At 51.0% G+C, this 17711-nt stretch overlaps 2 protein-coding genes across 3 annotated transcripts in view; one reads left to right on the top strand and one right to left on the bottom strand.

Annotated features, from left to right (window-relative positions):
- The window catches only part of DOC2B (double C2 domain beta), a 38850-nt gene extending 28011 nt beyond the window's left edge, over positions 1-10839 (top strand). For both annotated transcript variants that reach the window (XM_080384015.1, XM_080384016.1), the window contains 5 exons: positions 2744-2870; positions 3055-3212; positions 5113-5194; positions 5429-5525; positions 6158-10839. In XM_080384015.1, the coding sequence (XP_080240141.1) occupies positions 2744-2870; positions 3055-3212; positions 5113-5194; positions 5429-5525; positions 6158-6294 (601 nt within the window). In that variant the 3' untranslated portion in view covers positions 6295-10839. The remainder of the gene's footprint in view (positions 1-2743; positions 2871-3054; positions 3213-5112; positions 5195-5428; positions 5526-6157) is intronic.
- Positions 10840-15652: 4813 nt separating this feature from the next.
- Positions 15653-17711, bottom strand: part of TEX14 (testis expressed 14, intercellular bridge forming factor) — a 32369-nt gene continuing 30310 nt past the window's right edge. Inside the window, exons 30-31 of the mRNA XM_080382541.1 lie at positions 16868-16931; positions 15653-16686 (exon numbers count right to left, since the gene is read on the bottom strand). Coding sequence (XP_080238667.1) covers positions 16653-16686; positions 16868-16931 — 98 coding nt within the window. The 3' untranslated portion in view covers positions 15653-16652. The remainder of the gene's footprint in view (positions 16687-16867; positions 16932-17711) is intronic.

The following is a 17711-nucleotide window of genomic DNA, read 5'->3' on the forward strand; positions in this document are numbered from 1 at the left end:
TCTGCACGACACGGTAACTAGCCTGGGATGTGAGTGGGGACAAGGAAGGTGGCCATCGCCCCAGTGCTGTGCCAGGCTGGGCTGCCTCCATCACGCAGCACCTGTGGGTCTGCTCCGGGGAGCTCTCAGTCCCACGGGACAAAAGGGACGTGCTTTCTGCGGCACTGCAGCAGGCTGGGGCTTGTGGACCCCGATTTGTCACCTTTCTCCCTTGGGGAAGGGTTTGCCTGTCGGTGGGCTGCAGCTGCGGGGGTTTGGCTGCTGCAGGGTGTTCCTGTGCCCTGACTGCTGCCACGGGAGGGCCATGTGGTGCAGGGTGGGCAGGAGCCACTCCCGGGGGGGGCACGCAGGGGCTTGCAGCTGCCTGGGGCTCAGTTGAAGCTCTCTGCGCTGTAGCATGCTGCACAGGCACTGTGCTCTCAGAGCCACTTGCTAAGGTGCCTTGTGGGCAGTGAATCAGGGCTCAGTGGGGCTCTCCAGCCTCCCCCAGTGCGACACTGGAGATGCTCCCCCTGCCGCCACCACTGAAGTTTTCCAGCCGTTTCCTTCCTGGGCTTCCAGCCATCCTGGGTTGTTCTGGGGCTTCGCAGCAAGTGGGACGCTACATTTCAGTATCTTGTGCTTCTGGGGCTTATCTAGACATCGTCGGGGGAAGATCTTGTTACTCGTGTTCTTAAGTGGTAAAACTGGCACCAAACTCTGCCTCCCCCGAGCGTGCGGGAGACAGCACCGCAATTGTCGCGTGTAAAAATAGAGCCCTGGCTGTCAGCTCTGTGAGGGCCACACTCCTCTCCTCTCCAGCCCGGCTCTCTAACTGCGCTCTTGCTTTCCCCCCCAGCTTTGGCCAGATGGGTGTGGGGTTGCGCACGCCTGGCAAGTGCCGCTCCTTGTCTGGAGCTGCCGCTGTTCCTTTTTCAGTTTTGTTCTGTAAAAGAGAGGCAAGAGGAGGAAGGGAAATAGGAAATGTTGTGCCTGGATTTGAGATTCTCTTTGAGGATTTTACTGTTGCAGTAGGGTGGGTTTTTTTGCGGGTATCTATAGTAACGCTGCATCCAGCTACGGTTTTCTGGAGAGCAGTGTTCCCCATCTTCCCACTTTTATTATTTTTTTCCAGACCCCCTTCCTCTGCTCCTCCTCAGCCCTGGTGGTCCTTGTGCCATGTGACTGAGCCATCCCCATGGCTCCCTCGCTCAGCCTTGGAGCATGAGGGTGGTCAAACCATCCATGGATAAACCCACCCAGGCACTGCGCTGGCCAGAGACATGGTATGCGATAGTTACTCTGAGGTGGGGTCGCAGGGCACTATATCTTTAATTACTTCTACCCCTTCCTGAATAGGTCCCATTTGTCAAATCCTGGCAAGGTGGAGTGCGGTCCCTGGAGGCAGAGGTGCCGCCCATGAGAAGTGGGCACTGACAGGGGTGGGCGAAAAGGAAAAAGCCAGGCAGCAGCAGAACAACAAGACACTGTAGGAAAATTTTTACAAAGGGGAGAAGGGAAGGTAAACGCCTTTTTTTATGGACAGGGAGCCCAGCCCAGTCCCCGTGTGGCTTTGGTGGGGGTGCGGGCTGCTCCCTTCAGAGGGAACGGGATGGCTTTCCCTGTCCCCAGCTCCAGGCAGCGCTGCTGGTCCCTTGCACCACCTTGCTGGCCCCTTCTCTGGGATTTCAGGAGCTGCGAGCAGAGGCTCCCTGCAAGCACCAACTTTGCTCTTCTGTTGTCTCCCCTGGCTCCCAGAGCGGGCTGGGAAGCAGCAGAGAAATGACTCATTAGCTGCCAGCTCAGGAAAGGCATTTATAGCTTTCAGACAGAAAACAGCCTTTGCGATACCTCGGACACAGGCTGCCATCATGGGGTGCATCCCAGGACCTGGCCCTGCGCAGGACCCCAGTGGGGCTGGGAGAGCTTTGCTCGGCCAAGGTGTGATGCCTTTCGCAGGCTGGGTCTGCGCGTCCCTCCCAGGCTGGTCAGCGTGGTGGGAGGGGAGGTGGAGAACACCCTCTGTGTCCCAGACCGGGCAGCCAGGTCCTGAGAGCTGCCACACTTAGGAAGGTGCCTGTGCTCCTTGGGTGCCTCTCCCGGCCGCACAAGCCGAGAGCAGGTTTAGGAAGAGCCTCCTTGGCCGGGCAGGATGCAGCTGGGCTGGCGGCAGCTCAGAACAGTTTTGCTTTAGTCATCAGTGACGTTGATGTTTTAATGGAAGAGCCATTAGGATGTTTGAGGCTGGGTTGCTGCTCTGACAGTGCCTGGGCTGGGGTGTGCGAGACACAGTGACTGCGACACCGCAGGGTTGTGATGTTCAGGGTTCGTGAGCATCTTCCTGGAGGGAGCCCAATCCCCGCGGGGTGACAGGCACCCCGAGGGGTGCAGGAGCCCAGGCCAGGCCGGGGTCTGAGCAGGAGAGATGATGGCGCTGGGAGACCTCCGCCTCCTGCACCCCTCTGCTCCCCCAGACCTGCCCTGCCCTCCATCCCAGCAGCCTTGGCTCCCAGCTGCAGAGGTGAAGCAGAGCAAGATACTGGGTGTCACCTTTAACTGTCGCGAGCTGCCCTGGCCAGGCCGTAGCAGCAGATCAATGCCGTGCAGCTGCCTGCGAAGGAGGTGCCCGGTCACCGGCCTGGGGAACGGTGGCCTCAAAGTCATCCCCTTGCTGGGGGGACCTGCAGTGCGGTGGGGCAGAGCTTTCCTTGTGCCATCGCCTCCTCTCTCCCTGGTGGCCCTGCTCACCCTGTGCTTGTTGCAGGATCTCGGTCTGCGATGAGGACAAGTTCCGCCACAACGAATTCATTGGAGAGACAAGGATCCCGCTGAAGAAACTGAAACCCAACCAGACCAAAAACTTCAACATCTGCCTGGAGAAGCAACTTCCGGTGAGTGGGGGGGTTCAGAGCAGTGTCCCCCACCATGGGCCTGTGGATACAGCAGCGTCTCCCTGTAGCATGTGGGAGCGTGGGGCAGTTTGACCCCTCGGATGTGATGAGGGGTGGGGACAGCATCCCTCACGCCGGGGGGGCATGTGTCTGGCTGTGGGACTGGGTGTGTTCCCTCCCCCAGATAGATAAAACAGAGGACAAGTCGCTGGAGGAGCGCGGCCGGATCCTCATCTCCCTCAAGTACAGCTCGCAGAAGCAGGGGCTGCTGGTGGGCATCATCCGCTGCGCCCACCTGGCTGCCATGGACGCCAACGGCTACTCTGACCCCTACGTCAAAACGTGAGTGCTGCTTGCTCTACGGCCGCGCCGGCTGAGATGCTGCTGCTGCCGCCAGCCCTCAATGAAGCCTCTCCCTGCAGTGGAAATTAATTGAGCTCATTAGGAGATGCAAATGAGGGCGTCACGGCAGCAGCTCGCATTTGCCTGGAGCGTGTTATTCCCCAGTGATTATTTTACTGTTCTTCAAAGTAACGCGGCTGGAGGGTCTGTGTGGTGGCGTGTGGCCGTGCCTGCCCCGCGCTGGGGCAGCCGCGGTGCCCCACCGCCAGGCTCAGCACTGCAGCGGGGACGCAGCCCTGGGGACAGCGCTGGTGGCCCAAAGCAGACAGGTGTGGCCGGGTTTTGCTGATGGCACGGCCCCAGCCTGGCAGGTGGGGGGTCCCCGCCGGCAGTGCAGGGATGGGTGCCCCCCGAGCAGGACAGTGCCTGTGCCCAGTGGTCCTGGACCTCACTCGGCGCCTGCAGGCGCCTCTGCTTTCCTTCCCACGATACCCCGCCGGCCTTTTCACTCTTCAAAGCCTGCACCATCCCCACTGGGATGGGATAGCTGCAGGGTCAGCTCTGGCCTCCTGGCTGGTGGCATTGGGGTGCAGGCATCTCCCCCTCCCAGCCCCAGGGGACAGGCGGTTAATGGGGCGAAGAGGCTCCCAACCCAGCTCCCGGCCAGGGCCACCACCCAGCGCTGTGGTGAGGCTCTAATTACGATGTGTGTGTAATTAGAGCAGCACTTCAGTCCCAACCCGTGGCTCCAGGGCCCAGTTAAGAGCTGAGGGCGCATTTGCTGGTTCCACTGACACTTTCCAATGTAAATAACTGGGAGCGCCTTCCTTTGGAAAAACACCAGCAATATTTATTTTTTTAAAAAAAAAAAAAGTGCCATTAAAATTACTGTAATGGGCTGCTTCGACTCAGCCTCACCCAAGGATTCAGGGAAGTTGGTGTAATCCAGGGGCTGTGAAGGGATGCTGAGGGAGGTGCTGGGTCGCCGATGCACAGCCGGGCTGGCACAAGGGCCCGGCATCGCCACTGCTCCTGCATTGTCCGATGGCGTTTTTCAAATTCGCTCTGCACAGCAGGTGGAGGCCGTGGCGAGGGAGGGCTGGTCACTGCCCACGTCCTGTGTCCCTGTCGCCAGTGCGCTGACCCAGGCTGTGGCACTTGCAGGGACGATCCTTGCCAAGACAGAGCTACTGGGAGAAACCGCGCCTGGCTCCTGGGAGGCAGCAGTGGAGTTTATCGCTTTTGCCTTCCTATTTAATTGTTCTTTAGCACCTTGTGCTACCTGCAGTAAATTGTGTCGGCAGGGCTTGGGTCAGAGCAGGTGGACAAGTGATGCTGCTGGGTATAAGCCCTGGGTTTTTTAATTATGAGCAAGAGCTGGGAAGTGTAAGGAGGAAGCAGAACTGGTGTTTTAAGGGGCAGCACCAACGTGAACAGACGATGGATTGACTGTGGCCTGGCCCAGATTTCAGGTGCCCTGTCCGTTTGATGACACTTTAATCATGTTTGCGTTCTGGCCCTGCAAAATATCTGCAGGAAACAGCGGCGCACGAAACTGCAGCCACTGCACTTGCTCCTATTCCCTCCTGCACACCCGCGAGTGGTTTCTGCCTCCTGGCAAGGCGCTGGATGAGCAGACCGGCCGCATGGTCCAGGTCTGGGCTGAGGTGGTTTGATTTTGGGAGCTGGGAGCATGTGTGCGGTGCCAGTGTCCCCTAGGGACTAGAGCTGGGATCATCGGTGCTCTGATGGCAGCTGGGTTGTGGAGGAAATCGGGCTTCCTCGGCCGGGGAGGGGAGGAGGGAGCTGCAGGTTCGGGGGGGCTCAGCCACCCACTTCACCCTGCCTCTGCCTGGGAGCGGGGCCTGTGCGTGACCGTGCTGCATCGGTTTCATTGCAGTTACTTGAAACCAGATGAGGACAAGAAATCAAAGCATAAGACGGCGGTGAAGAAGAAGACACTGAACCCCGAGTTCAACGAGGTGGGTTGGTGGTGGTTGTGGCTCTTGCCTAGGGCATTTCTCAGTCCTTGGACTTAAAAGGCAAGAAAGTGCCCCAACCTCAGTCACCAGGGGAGAGAGGGGGCCGAGTTCCCCACGGGTGGCGAAGGGCGACAGCCCGAGGAGGATGGCCAACCTCAGCCCTCTCTGGGGGTTCCCAGCCCCTGCTGGACCCCAGCACGGGTTTGTCCTAACTCCATCTCTGCTCCCCAACAGGAATTTTGCTATGAGATAAAGCACGGTGACCTGGCAAAAAAGACCTTGGAAGTCACAGTGTGGGACTACGATATCGGGAAATCAAACGATTTCATAGGTGAGTGAGTGGGACCCTCCAGGTGGTCTCCTTGGCCTCTTTGGTTTTTATCTTCACCTTCTGTGCCTCTTCTTTTTTGCATCTGCTGCTCCTCTGCACTTCTGCAGCCTCCCGGTTTGCTTTCCATCCCAATGTTCGTTCTCGCTGGATTTTTGTTCTGCTTTTATCCCTCTCCTGTACCTGAGCCGCCCCTCCCGCACTGCTCCTCACTTCAGCCTTCCCCCACGGGAGCACTCAAGCAGGGAGAAGCTGCATCTCGCTCTCCCTTCTGGTTTCAGATCTTTTATTCTGAATAAACTTGGTCTAACAGGGAGGTGTCATTCCTCTCTGTTGGATCTTTAGACCTGTTGTGATTTAGTTACTGGTCACTGTGGTTTACTGCTAACAAGTGACCGGTATCTCTGACAGCCGCTGCAATTGCAGTGAGCCCTCGGCACACGAACGAGCAGCCCGGGCACGTTCCAGCCCACTGCCATGAGAGACAGGGAAGGCCGGGCTGCCATCGCCCGTGTGTCACATCAGGTCGCAGCCCTAATGCTGTGACAGCGGCTGCATGACCTGGCTCCACCCAGCATCCCCCAGCCCCCTCAGCAGGATGATGTTCACCCCCACCTCTCCCTCTCTCTCCCAAGGTGGAGTCGTGTTGGGAATTAATGCCAAAGGCGAGCGGCTGAAGCACTGGTTTGACTGCCTGAAAAACAAGGACAAGAAAATTGAGCGCTGGCACACGCTAACAAACGAGCTGCCGGGGGCTGTCCTCAGCGACTGAGCGCCACGGGGGCCGCTCCCCGGGGGGGGCACAGCTCTGCCAGCCACAGCCTTTGGACTTCTCTCGTTTATGGCTTTGGCTACAGGGGATCGCGGTACCGGGGCAGCTGGGAGAGTGGGACACCCCACGCCACAGCCTGGCTGCAGGGAAACCTTCCCAGGGAACGAGGCAGTGGGGGTTTGCTGTGCGCAGCAGATCCCGTCCCCTAAAGGCTTTTCCAGAATGGCTCCTCGCACCCCGACACTCTCACACACACTCACTCACGTGCATGCACGACACAGCCGCCACACACCTGCATGCACTGCCGTTCCGACTCCTAACTCTTTGCTGTACTGAATTACCTTCTCGCTGCCTTGCAATTCAGTGGCAAAAATGAATGCGTCAGTCTCTGTTCGTGTATCTAATGTGAGCAAAAGGCATCACTAAAACCTGGAACGATTTTCTAAAGGCAACTGTGCCATATTTCTGGTGGTTTGTCAGTCTCTGTGGTTTGGGCCTAAACAGTCTTTTATGCATTTAAAGCTCCCCAGTTGGAATGGCTGTGTCCCCTGACGATAACCTACAAAGACTGTTTGCTTTTCTTCCAGAAACGTACTCATCCTCTCCAGTAACCCCTGTGAAATCAGGCAGCCAGCTGCAAGCGCTGTGCAGACCACGGCTTCACTCTCACACTCCCTGGGCTCGGCCGGCTTCACAGTTGCAGAAGTGTGGGGCAAAATAAGAAGCTCAGCAGAGCTGCCGGCAGTTCCCGCTTCCCGGGACCGGCACCGAAGCCTCCTGCTGCCCTCCCAGTAACCGCTCTCGTGCTGAGCCGAGCCTTCCCGCCCAGAGCCACGCAGCCAGGCTTCTGCACAGCTCTTTTTTTTCCAGCAAAGCCAGCTTTCAGGCTGAATTTTTTTATCATTTTTCCCTTACTCGTCCTTTTTCCAATCCATGCCATCACCTAAGGCTCAGCTGAGGCACTTTATGCTGCAAGCTGGTGGCGTGCAGCAAGCTGAGCTGCGGGGCCCGGCCGGTGCCGTACTTGCAGAGATGCTCAGCTCTGGCACAGCTGTCAGGTTGGTCCATTTTCTGATCCAAACAGCATCCGAATCAAATTTCTGTGTACAGCAGAGCAGTAATATAATAACATTATAGTAATAATCCCAGCTCTCGTCCTCTGTGACCCACCATGGCCAGGCTCTGCATCCTCATCCTCCTGGGTGCTGATGCTTGCGTGAACAAAGTCGTGTTTGCACAAGACCCCGGTGCCCGGGGGGATGAGCTAAAACCTTCCACAAAATGCTGCAATTTGTCAGAAATTTTTGAAGCCTTTAAGCCGTGATTTCTTAGGAAGAGCTGCTCTTTCCCCATCGGCCTCAATTACCTACAGCTTCTCAGCCCTGCAGCTGTGTGTGTGTGTGTGTGTGTGCGTGAGTGTTGCCAACTTCTTTTTTTTGGAAAGCAATCTGATCTCTGGAAACCTGTTTACTTTTCAAAGTGATGATCGTGTCATACCTTGTTTGATATGGGGGGTAAAACCCGATGTTCATAGGGGCTTTTTTAATAATTTAATATTTGTAATGCATTCTACAGATATGCATGGGGTTTATTTGAATGCCGGCAGCGTGTCAAGTGGGATGTTCCTGGTAATTCTGTCTGTCACTGGTCCAGCACCTTAACGCCTGGTTTGGGTCTGAGCTTCCTGGAGAGCTACGGGCGCACCAGGTCAGCTGTGCCTCCCTTTCCTTGCAAAGTTACTTTCAATCCATCATTTGTTTCAGCACATCGTGCTCCAGAGCTGGTTTATGCTCGAGGTGGAGTAGGACACGATGTGCGTGTGTGGGTTTCTTCACTTTGTATCCTGGTCCTTTTCTAAACGGACGGTCCATCTGTCCCAGCTGCATGCAGAGTGGTGGTTGTCATGCCAGGCCTCGTGAAATGTTTGATACTGATGTTTTGCTACCATGTGAAGGCTGCAGAAACTGTCCTTACCTGCATCCTAAAAGACTTTTGTATTTCAGTATTATCTATCTGTGTACTTTTTGTCAGATTTGTTAATATTTATAATGAGAACCCAAAATAAAAAGGAAAAAAAAAAGCAACCCCCCTGTCAGTGCCAGCAGTGCGGCTTTTGAATCTCCCTGCATTGGTGCCACGGTGCGTGAGCTCAGTGTGGCACAGCACTTCTCAGGTTGACCAAGTGACCCCAAGTGACCCAGAGATGCCAGATGAAGAGCTGGGGACCGGCGAGGACTCAGGAATGGGAGACAGTTTTAAACCAGAGCACTGGGTGCTGCTCGGCTTTATTCTTCACTGTCACATCTCTTGCTGCTGCTGCAACAAAAAACCCACCCAAAACAGCACTGTCACTGTGTTGGCTGCACGTCACCTGCCTTCAGCAGGGGCCCTGCTCTGTCTGGGCAGGGTGCTGTGAGGATGCACAGAGACTGCGTGTGCACCAGAGGTGGAGGTGGGGAGATTAGGAAAAACCAGAGGTTATTTTTTTTTTTTTTAAGTTTCCATTAACTCTGCATCACGCAAGGTGCTGTTCAGTAGCGTTAGCAGCAGGGCGCTGCAGTGCCCCGTACGGGGCTGGGCCGGGGCAGTCTCTGCACAGACCTTCTGCCATCTCGGACACTGTGACTGTCCTCCCCAGGGCGCAGGGGCAGAGACACCTCCCTGTGCCAACCTGCCCCCTAGCTGCTCCAGCTGCTGCAATTAATGTATCTTTTCCCTACTGCAGTTTTTTGATTGATTGACTATATATTTTCAGAGGTTAATATTCAGGCTGTGAGCAGCCAGGCTGCTTACCAGTGCCGAAGGCAATTCCCTGCTTGGAAGCTGCCGTTTCCCGTGGGAAGCCCTGCTGGTGTTTGCTCTCTGCGCTCACCTTGCCCTTCGTCCTCATGGCTCCTCGGCCTCGGCTGCTGCAGTGGAAATAAAAACTTGCTGATGGTCCCTGCACGTGTGACACCAGCTGCTCCTGCCTATGGCGGCACGTGACCGTGGCGCGGGCAGACACGGCGCTTTCTTGCCACTCAGCCCAAATAGCCACAAGTACGGCCGAGACTGAGTGTCCCGCATACATACACACACTTTACATATATATCTCCCTGCAGTGATACAAATATGTATCCCGCTACATACACATTATATATATGTATACACAAGCATATAGGTGCATATATAGGCTTGGCACTTCTCTAAACTTTATACTCACTGACAAGGTGCACGAGCAGCAGTGGGGACAGCAGCCAGAGCCAGGAGAGCATCCTTGGAGAGATGCAGAGTGTGTCAGGGCAGGGCGTCAGGGCAGGGGGCGGCAGCACCAAGGGCCAGCAGTCCTGTTGTGTGGTGGGGCGGGGCCCTGCAGAGTCACAGAATCGTTTTAAGTGGGCAAAGCCCAGAGTCCAGGCGCTAACCCAGCACTGAGCACTGCCAAGCCCACCACTGCCCACGTCCCCAAGCGCCACATCCACACGGCTTTTAAACACCTCCCAGGATGGTGACCCCACCGTGTCCCCTGTGCCTGTGCTTGGCCCCCCCGTCAGTGAAGAAATGTTTCCCCAAACCTCCCCCGGTGCAACCTGAGGCCGTTTCCTCTTGTCCTGTTGCTTGTCCCCTGGGAGAAGAGATGGGCACCCCCCTGCCCACAGCCCCCCGTCAGGCAGCTGCAGAGCGGTAAGGGCCCCCTGAGCTCCTTCCTCCAGGCTGAACCCCCCTGTCCCTCAGCCGCTCCCACAGTGCCCATGCTCTGCATCGGCCCTGGGGGTGCCCAGGCAGGGCCCAGCACCACACAGTATTAATCCATCTGCCCCCTTTCACCAGCTCAAGGGACCAGAGCCCCGTGCACCCCCGGGCTGCAGCCCCCCACGGCAGGCACAGCACAGGGGTGTCTGTGTGTCGTGACCGAGAGCTGTATCTGTGCCTCCGTTTGCCTAAATACACAGATCGCTATATAAACACATACATATGTGGGTATAAGTATATAAATGCACTTTCTACAGCATATTATATACAATTATTTTATAAATGTTTTATATAAATTTAGGTATGCTTTTAAAAAAGTTTATAACTATATGATTTTAATATATAATTTAGTATGTTTATATATAGACTGTATTTTATACTGTGTGCATATACATTACTCTACAAACACACACATAAATGTATGTCTAGCTACACGTTCACTTTTACTATAATATTACAATAGATGTTATATTTACACACAAGCATAATTTTTAAAACCTCTATATAATATGTATGCATATATATAAATACGTGCATCCTTATCTACGCATATGTGCATGAAAATATACATCTTTACACAGCTATATACATGTATGCATATAATATTTATATTCTATATAGACACTATATAAAATATATGATGTCTATATCTAATGCTATGTGTGTGTGAATGGATTATATAGATCCAGATAGAGGTAGCTATATTTAAAAGGCAAACACACACATATAAGCATGTATACACACATAATATGTAATACCTAGCACCTAATAAAAATAAAATATTATATATACTTTGTTTATGTTTATATGTATTATTTTGTATAATTAAATACGTATGGATATAACATTTTTATTTAATAGATTATCTAAGTATATATGACACATTACGTATGTAGTATATATTGTATAGACAGCTATACGTAGCCTGCTCTCTCACACTCTCTCCACATACACTCATGTATGAATGTGCATATAGACACATTTTTTTATATAATATTCTAAATATTTTACATCCTTTATTTATTATTAAAATACGTGGATTACTATATTAAGATATTTAACACATGTTTACCATGTATATTTATAACTGAAGGAGGCTGTGGCCAGCACATGGCTTTTGGCCATGGTGAGGAAAAGAGAGCAGGGAAAAGGAAAAAAAAAAACCAAAAAAACCCCGTATTTACTCAATTAAATGAGGCTCTGTTCAGTCATCAGATGTTTTTTTAAGTCACTCTTTATCCCCACCGGAATAAACAGCTGATTATAAAAGGGGGGGGACGGGGGGGCAGCAGAACAAACCCTCCAGATTAACAAAAGAGCTGAAGGTATTTTAATGCCACGCTCCCGGGGACGCGCCGGGCCCTCCTGCTTTGTGCTTCTGCCGAGGGTCACCTGCGCCAGCCGCACGGGCGCTGCTGCTCCCAGAGACGACAGACGTACTCCTCCAGCAGCTCGCAGGGGCCCCCAAACCACGGGACCCCCCAGGCCCCATGGGACACGCACCTGTCTGTCGCCGTGCTGCTGGGCACTGCCCGGGCTCCGCGTGGGTGGTGAACAGCTTGGTCATCGCGGTTTCCACCAGGCACAGGAAGCTCTGGGCCCCCCTGAACTACATCCTGGTGAACCTGGCTGTGGCCGACCTGCTGGTGACACTGTGGCAGCTCCGTCAGCTTCTCCTGATGTCAGGGCACCTGAGGGATGGAAATGCTGCTGGAAGTTAACAGGCATCTCTCGTTCTCTTCAAAACTCCCCACAAGCTGCGGTGCAGCTGCAGGAATCGGACACAACACAGCAGATGCAGAGGGAAGTGACATGCATGATGATCACGATGGTGATGGCCTTTCTCATCTGCTGGCTGCCCTACACTGCCTTTGCGCTGGTGGTGGCCAGCAACAAAGACATCACCAGCCAGCCAGCTCGCATCCCTGCCCTCCTCCTCCAAGACTGCCACGGTTTACAATCCAATCATCTACACCTTCATGAACAAACAGGCGAGAAAGCCATTAGCTAACGAAATCACAGCTTCACTGGGGCTTCTGGAAAACAACTTAATGGTCTCACAAAATGAGGAACCATCTATCCTACCTGGAAGCGTAGGTGCAGGCTCGATCCCAGAGTTGCTGTATAAGCAGCAAGGTTTTGGGGAATGAAATGGAAAGGGACGGAGCATCCTCTGAGCCTGAACAAGAGCTCATTTTCCACTTCCATGATTTTATGGGATCAGGCAACTTAATTTTAGATCACAAACTGCTTGTTCAACACGTAAAGCAGACAGAATGAATCTTCTGTTGTCCATAAACTGCCAGAGTCTGCAAAGAGTTAGGCTGGGAATTGATTAGAGACCTCACCCAAAATACGTCAGTGTCCACCCCTCAGCCTCTGCCTCCAGGTCTCAAGGTGGACACCAGCTTTCTGCCACAACGCGTAACCTGCCCCTTCCCTGCCAGTTTCAGAGCTGCCTGCTGAAAATGGTGGGCTGCGGTTACCAGCCCTGGGGGCCAGGAAAAACCACCCCGGCTGCCCCCAGCCCCCACCTCCGCATTGCTGCAGATGGGCTGTGGAATTAGGTGACACCATCTCACCCTAACTGCAGCTTCAGGCTCTGCCCGTCACGCCCAGCCTCGCTCAGCATGGGCACAGGGAAGGGCGGTGCTGCAGCTGCTCCCCACACCCAGGAGATGGGTGGTACTTAGAGGGGTCCCCAACAGCCCTCACACAGTCCCCAGAAAGACACAGCGTTATCTCCTCGTGCAAGAGGAGCCACCCCTGTCATGGGATGGACTGCAAACCTTTTATTTTGCTCTCCTAAGGAAACACCCCTCCTTCCAGCCCCTCACCTCAGGGAATCAGATGTCTTTTAAAGACCACCGCCACCACACATACACCGACACCCTCCCTCCATTTTTCCTCAATGCAAAACATCCCAAGTTGCTGTTCAGCCCCGGGCTCAACACAGGCCGGCTGTGATGCCACCTCCAAAGGGTCTGTAGGACAGAGCCGCACGCCCGGCCACCAGCCCCAGATAAACCAAGTCCTACTTGCATTGCCTGCCCTCACCATGAAGTTTGGGTCACACTGTGAAAGTGGTTAAAATCCAGCAGGTATGTTTAAGTGCATTAATAAATAAACATTGACAAGTTCACATGCATCTGTTTTACCAGCTTGATAGAGGGTTGGACAGAAAACACTTCACCTCCTGCTACTACAGCTGGCATTCCTCTCATGGCCAAGTGCCACAGATGACATCGTAACAGATAGCAAGGAAAAATGCAGTTCAAAGAAAGAAAATTTTATTTTTTTTATATTTCAGGCAATAAGGAAAGGTCTTAAATCCATTATTTCCCAGCAAGGGCGAAACACAGGTTGTAACAGGCCCTGAGGACAAGGCACAGCAGAACCACTGCTGCCCCAACAGCCAAGACATTAACAGAAAGCAAAAGACACCAAAGCCTGTTGTGGGGGGCTGGGGGTGGGGTGGCGTGGGTGGGAAAGACCAAAAAACCTCCATGAGACTCCACAGCTACACACCAGATCTTGAATCTCAAAACACAACGTTTGTCTACACCAGCTGCAATTACACTTCTGGGCTGCGATGCAGCTTATGTGATTTAGGAGCCTATGGATAGGGCTTCTAAGTGCAAGGTTCAGACACCACTACGACAGCAATTCCCTGAGACTGTTTTTATCAAATTCCTCTAAAATGCTACCAGCAGCTTGTCTGCCTTCGCAGACATCTTTCAGGTTTTGATTCCAAACACTTCCATTGCTTTCAAAGTGAGACTTGATCCACAGTCACAAGATTTAAAGGTTCGCTCTTCCCTCCACAGTTTTGTTTCTATGGCACAACATCCACACGGACAATCCCCAAACATGCCTCATTCCTCTCATCCTCCCACCATCTTCCACAGTTTGTGCTGTTGCAGGAAACCTGTGAAGGACTTAGCGGGAAGCAATGCTAAAAGTTGTTCCTCACCTCAGTAAATTGCCTCACCAGCATGCAGCCCGCCACCCGGTAGCACACAGTCAGAACGGCCATCGGAGCAGCACAGGCTGTGATGAGGTTTGGGAAACCGAGGGCTTTTTTTTTCTCTCCGAGATTCTCTGCTCCAAAACAAGAACAAAACAAAAATCCCTAAACCAAGACCAGTATGATGACAGATACAAGGGAGCTGAAACATGGCTGCTGAGACAATTAACGGTTGCTCTTTTTGCTTGTCTTCACTCAAACCTGCCGCAGGGTCCTGCGGGGAAATCCAGTAGGAACAGGCAGTGCTGCCTCCCTGGTGCAGGGGGACAGGACGCCCATCCTCGGCCCCGTGTCTTGACCTCCCTCTCTCCGCTTGCTTTCCTACATGCTGGCAGCTCAGGGAGGAATTAGAACAGCTCAGTATCACCGCTTTAATTTAATTAATTGGCCTTTCATTCTCTGGGAAGCTGAAAAACAGCATTAGATGGGCTCTCTCTGATCTCTGCTGTCTTTTGCTGGTTCTTGTTTAATTGTTCCTGTTAATTACAGCTTTTGTGTCCGTGCTTTATGTTATTAGGATGATTTACATTCATGCTAAACTTAAATCTGGAAAAGTACAAGCAGCTGAAAAACTGAAATCTCCAACTGCTGCGTTCTGGCCTTGATAAGGAAAGCAGACAGGCTATGGGACTACTTGAAAGGCCCTCTACCAACAGAAATAAAAATTCTCCACATTAAGATTAAAAAAAAAGATAGGGAAATGGTTCACAGTCTGCTCACCATTTGGTTTGACAGATAAAATAGAAAAATAAATCCAAGAAGCTAAGGAGATTTCACATGTTACAAACCAAAGTGATACATAATTATGTGCTTGTAAAAATGCACGCGTGCTTGCTCCACTCCACCACACTGCTGCAGCCCTACAAGTTATAATTACTTTTCATTTAATTGAACAAATCTATGAAACCTAAGAAAACATTGCCCAAAGTGAGAGGGAATGACCCTCGGCTACTTGTCAGTTATGGGTTGCAAGCCACTAAGGACAGAATCACACAATTTCACTTTTGCATGCATTTGTCATTACCCTTTCTGCCTTGCAACAGGCTGCAGCAGAACCCAAGGCTTTGCACAGCTCCCAGCCGATGAGAAGTAGGATCTACAAAGCAAGCAGTTTGTATCAAGAATATAAAGTTCTTCTGCCTGAAGCCAGGATACAGAACACAGAGAAAACCGGGCAACTGCAAGTTGATACGAGCCCGGGTTAGTAAATATTAAACTTTTGCCTGGACAGAACCATGTCATGCTCAAAAGTGAGCCCTGTTTCCCCTGCGCTGGCACTGCTGTCAGCCTGAGGTGCAGAATTCAAATGGCAGCCTCCTTGCTGCTGGCCCTTCTGCTCTAGCTCTATCACTACCACAACACGACTAAACATGTGAGACTTTTACTTTTTCTTGCTCTCTTCTGAAAAAAGCTCCCCCGAGTCTGCCAGTTTGCAGCATCTTCCCTGGAGTAGCTCTATAGGTATCTAGTTGCATATATGGTCTGATGAGGGGAAACACAGTTCATAAAACAAGTAAAAAACAAAACAGAAACAAAACCCAGAAAAGAACCCAAAAAAAGAACATCCAAAACCAGAAAAAGAACCACATGGCAGCACAATAACCTTGGAAACTTTTATTAGTATTGTTAAACCAAATTAACTGACAGTTACAGATAGGCACCATTTCCCTATGAGAACAGGAACGAAAAAGCAACCAGCACACCCAGGTGTACACAGGCAGCTAAAATCCCAGTGTCTGTTAAAAAGGGACAAGGACAATCTTCATACCTCCTGCACCTGAACAGTATTTATCACAAGAAAAGATAAATATGAAGTTGCTGTGCCCATCAAAATCCTCATCCAAAGCTCAACTATATCCAGGGGCACTTTTTTTTTTTTTGGATGAGGCCTACCAAAAGTATGGTTTAATTAAACAACAGTTACCTTTGCAATACTAACCAGATTTTCTCATATTCTTGTCTAATGCTGACAGGGAACGTATTGCTGTACTTGCAGTCTCTGGAGAACACTGCCTTTTTCTCATTAGCTTTTTACACAGCAATTAATCCCTTTAATCAGTCAAATCAGTTTAACGCTAGATCACAAAAGCACTAAGAAAAGAGAAAACAAGAAATTACCTTGTTAAATATAATAAGCAAGGAAAAACATACACTACATGGGCTTTAACAGTGCTTCACACTCCAGCATGGAAAAATTTAAGTGCCTGAGTAGTAACAGCATTCCACAGAATTACCATCATTGTGTCTGTAACATTAAAAACTGCATAATGCAACAGAGCAAGAAATTCTTTTGCTTATGAAAGTGTGCATGCACGGAAAAAAACCCCACCAAGCAGCCAGCTTCATAAGGATCTTATGTTCACAAAACAGTTGAGTTCTGTGGTATTATTGATACTGCTTTTACATGCAACAATGGTGTAAAACTAGTACAAACTGTATTACAAAGTCGAGCGTTAGTTTTCCTTCTGTACTTGCTGCTGCAGTTACAGGAAGTCAGAGCTTTACAATTGTGTGGCCAAAAAGGGTTGCAATTCACAGGCTGTATACTGTATAAGCAGCAGTAAGCAGGTGATATATTAGAACTTACTATCCATTTTAATCATGTAGGAGAGCTCTGATCCAAAACAATTATCCTGTAGGGAGGGGAAAAAAAACCACCCCAGTTACCCAGTTGTTTTCTTACATCAAACTCCGAGTTGAAGGGAATGGGATTTCCTTTTGCCTTGTCAGCACGGAAAACAAGACTGTATCTCATACAGCCAGAGAATACACAAATTTCTACCAAAGCCAAATTTAATTCACAGAGAGGCTCACCTGAATGGCAAAGATGAAGACTGCTCTTCCTGTGAGTGGAACTTCTGATCTTCAGGATGCATGTCTAAAAAACATGTCATTTCAGCTCAGCACCAAGAAGCCACACAACACTTCAAAGAGAAAGCTCCAGTTTTGTTAGCACATGGCAGCATGCTGAATCAAGCATGACAGATCTCTTTGCCAGATCTGTTAATACGCAGTTGTAATCAGAAACCAGCATCAGCTCTGCTGTATTGGGTGCGTTACACAGGACCCTCTTTCAGATCAGAAGTTACTGTTTTCAAAACCTGAAGCCCAATCCCTACCAGCTCAGTTCTACAAGTCTGACAGAAATAGGGTCATATCTGCTAAATGATGTTACCACCAGATCTCCGCATTTAAAAACTATCATCAACGCTTCCAAAAGTTACTAGTGATGTGGGACATTTCAAACTTCAGGTGCCTAACTGGGAAGCAAAACCTGTGTTGTAGAGCTGCTGTAGAAATGTTAAATGCCCACAACACTGAAGATCAGCCTCCTTTACATCATCTTGTGCTACACACTGAAAAATCAGAAGTTCTCTCTGAAAATGAAAGGCTACTGCCTTTTTCTTTCCAGACAAAACTCTGGTTCTCTCCTATTCTTTTACATAGCACTAAATGCACATTCACTTCATGCAGGTATGTCAATCCTCTCCCTGTAACAAGAAACATCTTTAATTGAGAAATGTTGGAAATTGAAACCTTTTACTTTAGCTGTAGAATAGCAGTCAGCTTTGACAGTTCCTAAGGGAGATTTGGACTTAGAGAACAGAGGAAACACTTTTATCTTGTGTTTTCTTCCTTACTTATAGTTTCTATTAAA

The sequence above is a fragment of the Falco punctatus genome (assembly GCF_963210335.1).
Source record: "Falco punctatus genome assembly, chromosome: 1".
Lineage (NCBI taxonomy): Eukaryota > Metazoa > Chordata > Aves > Falconiformes > Falconidae > Falco > Falco punctatus.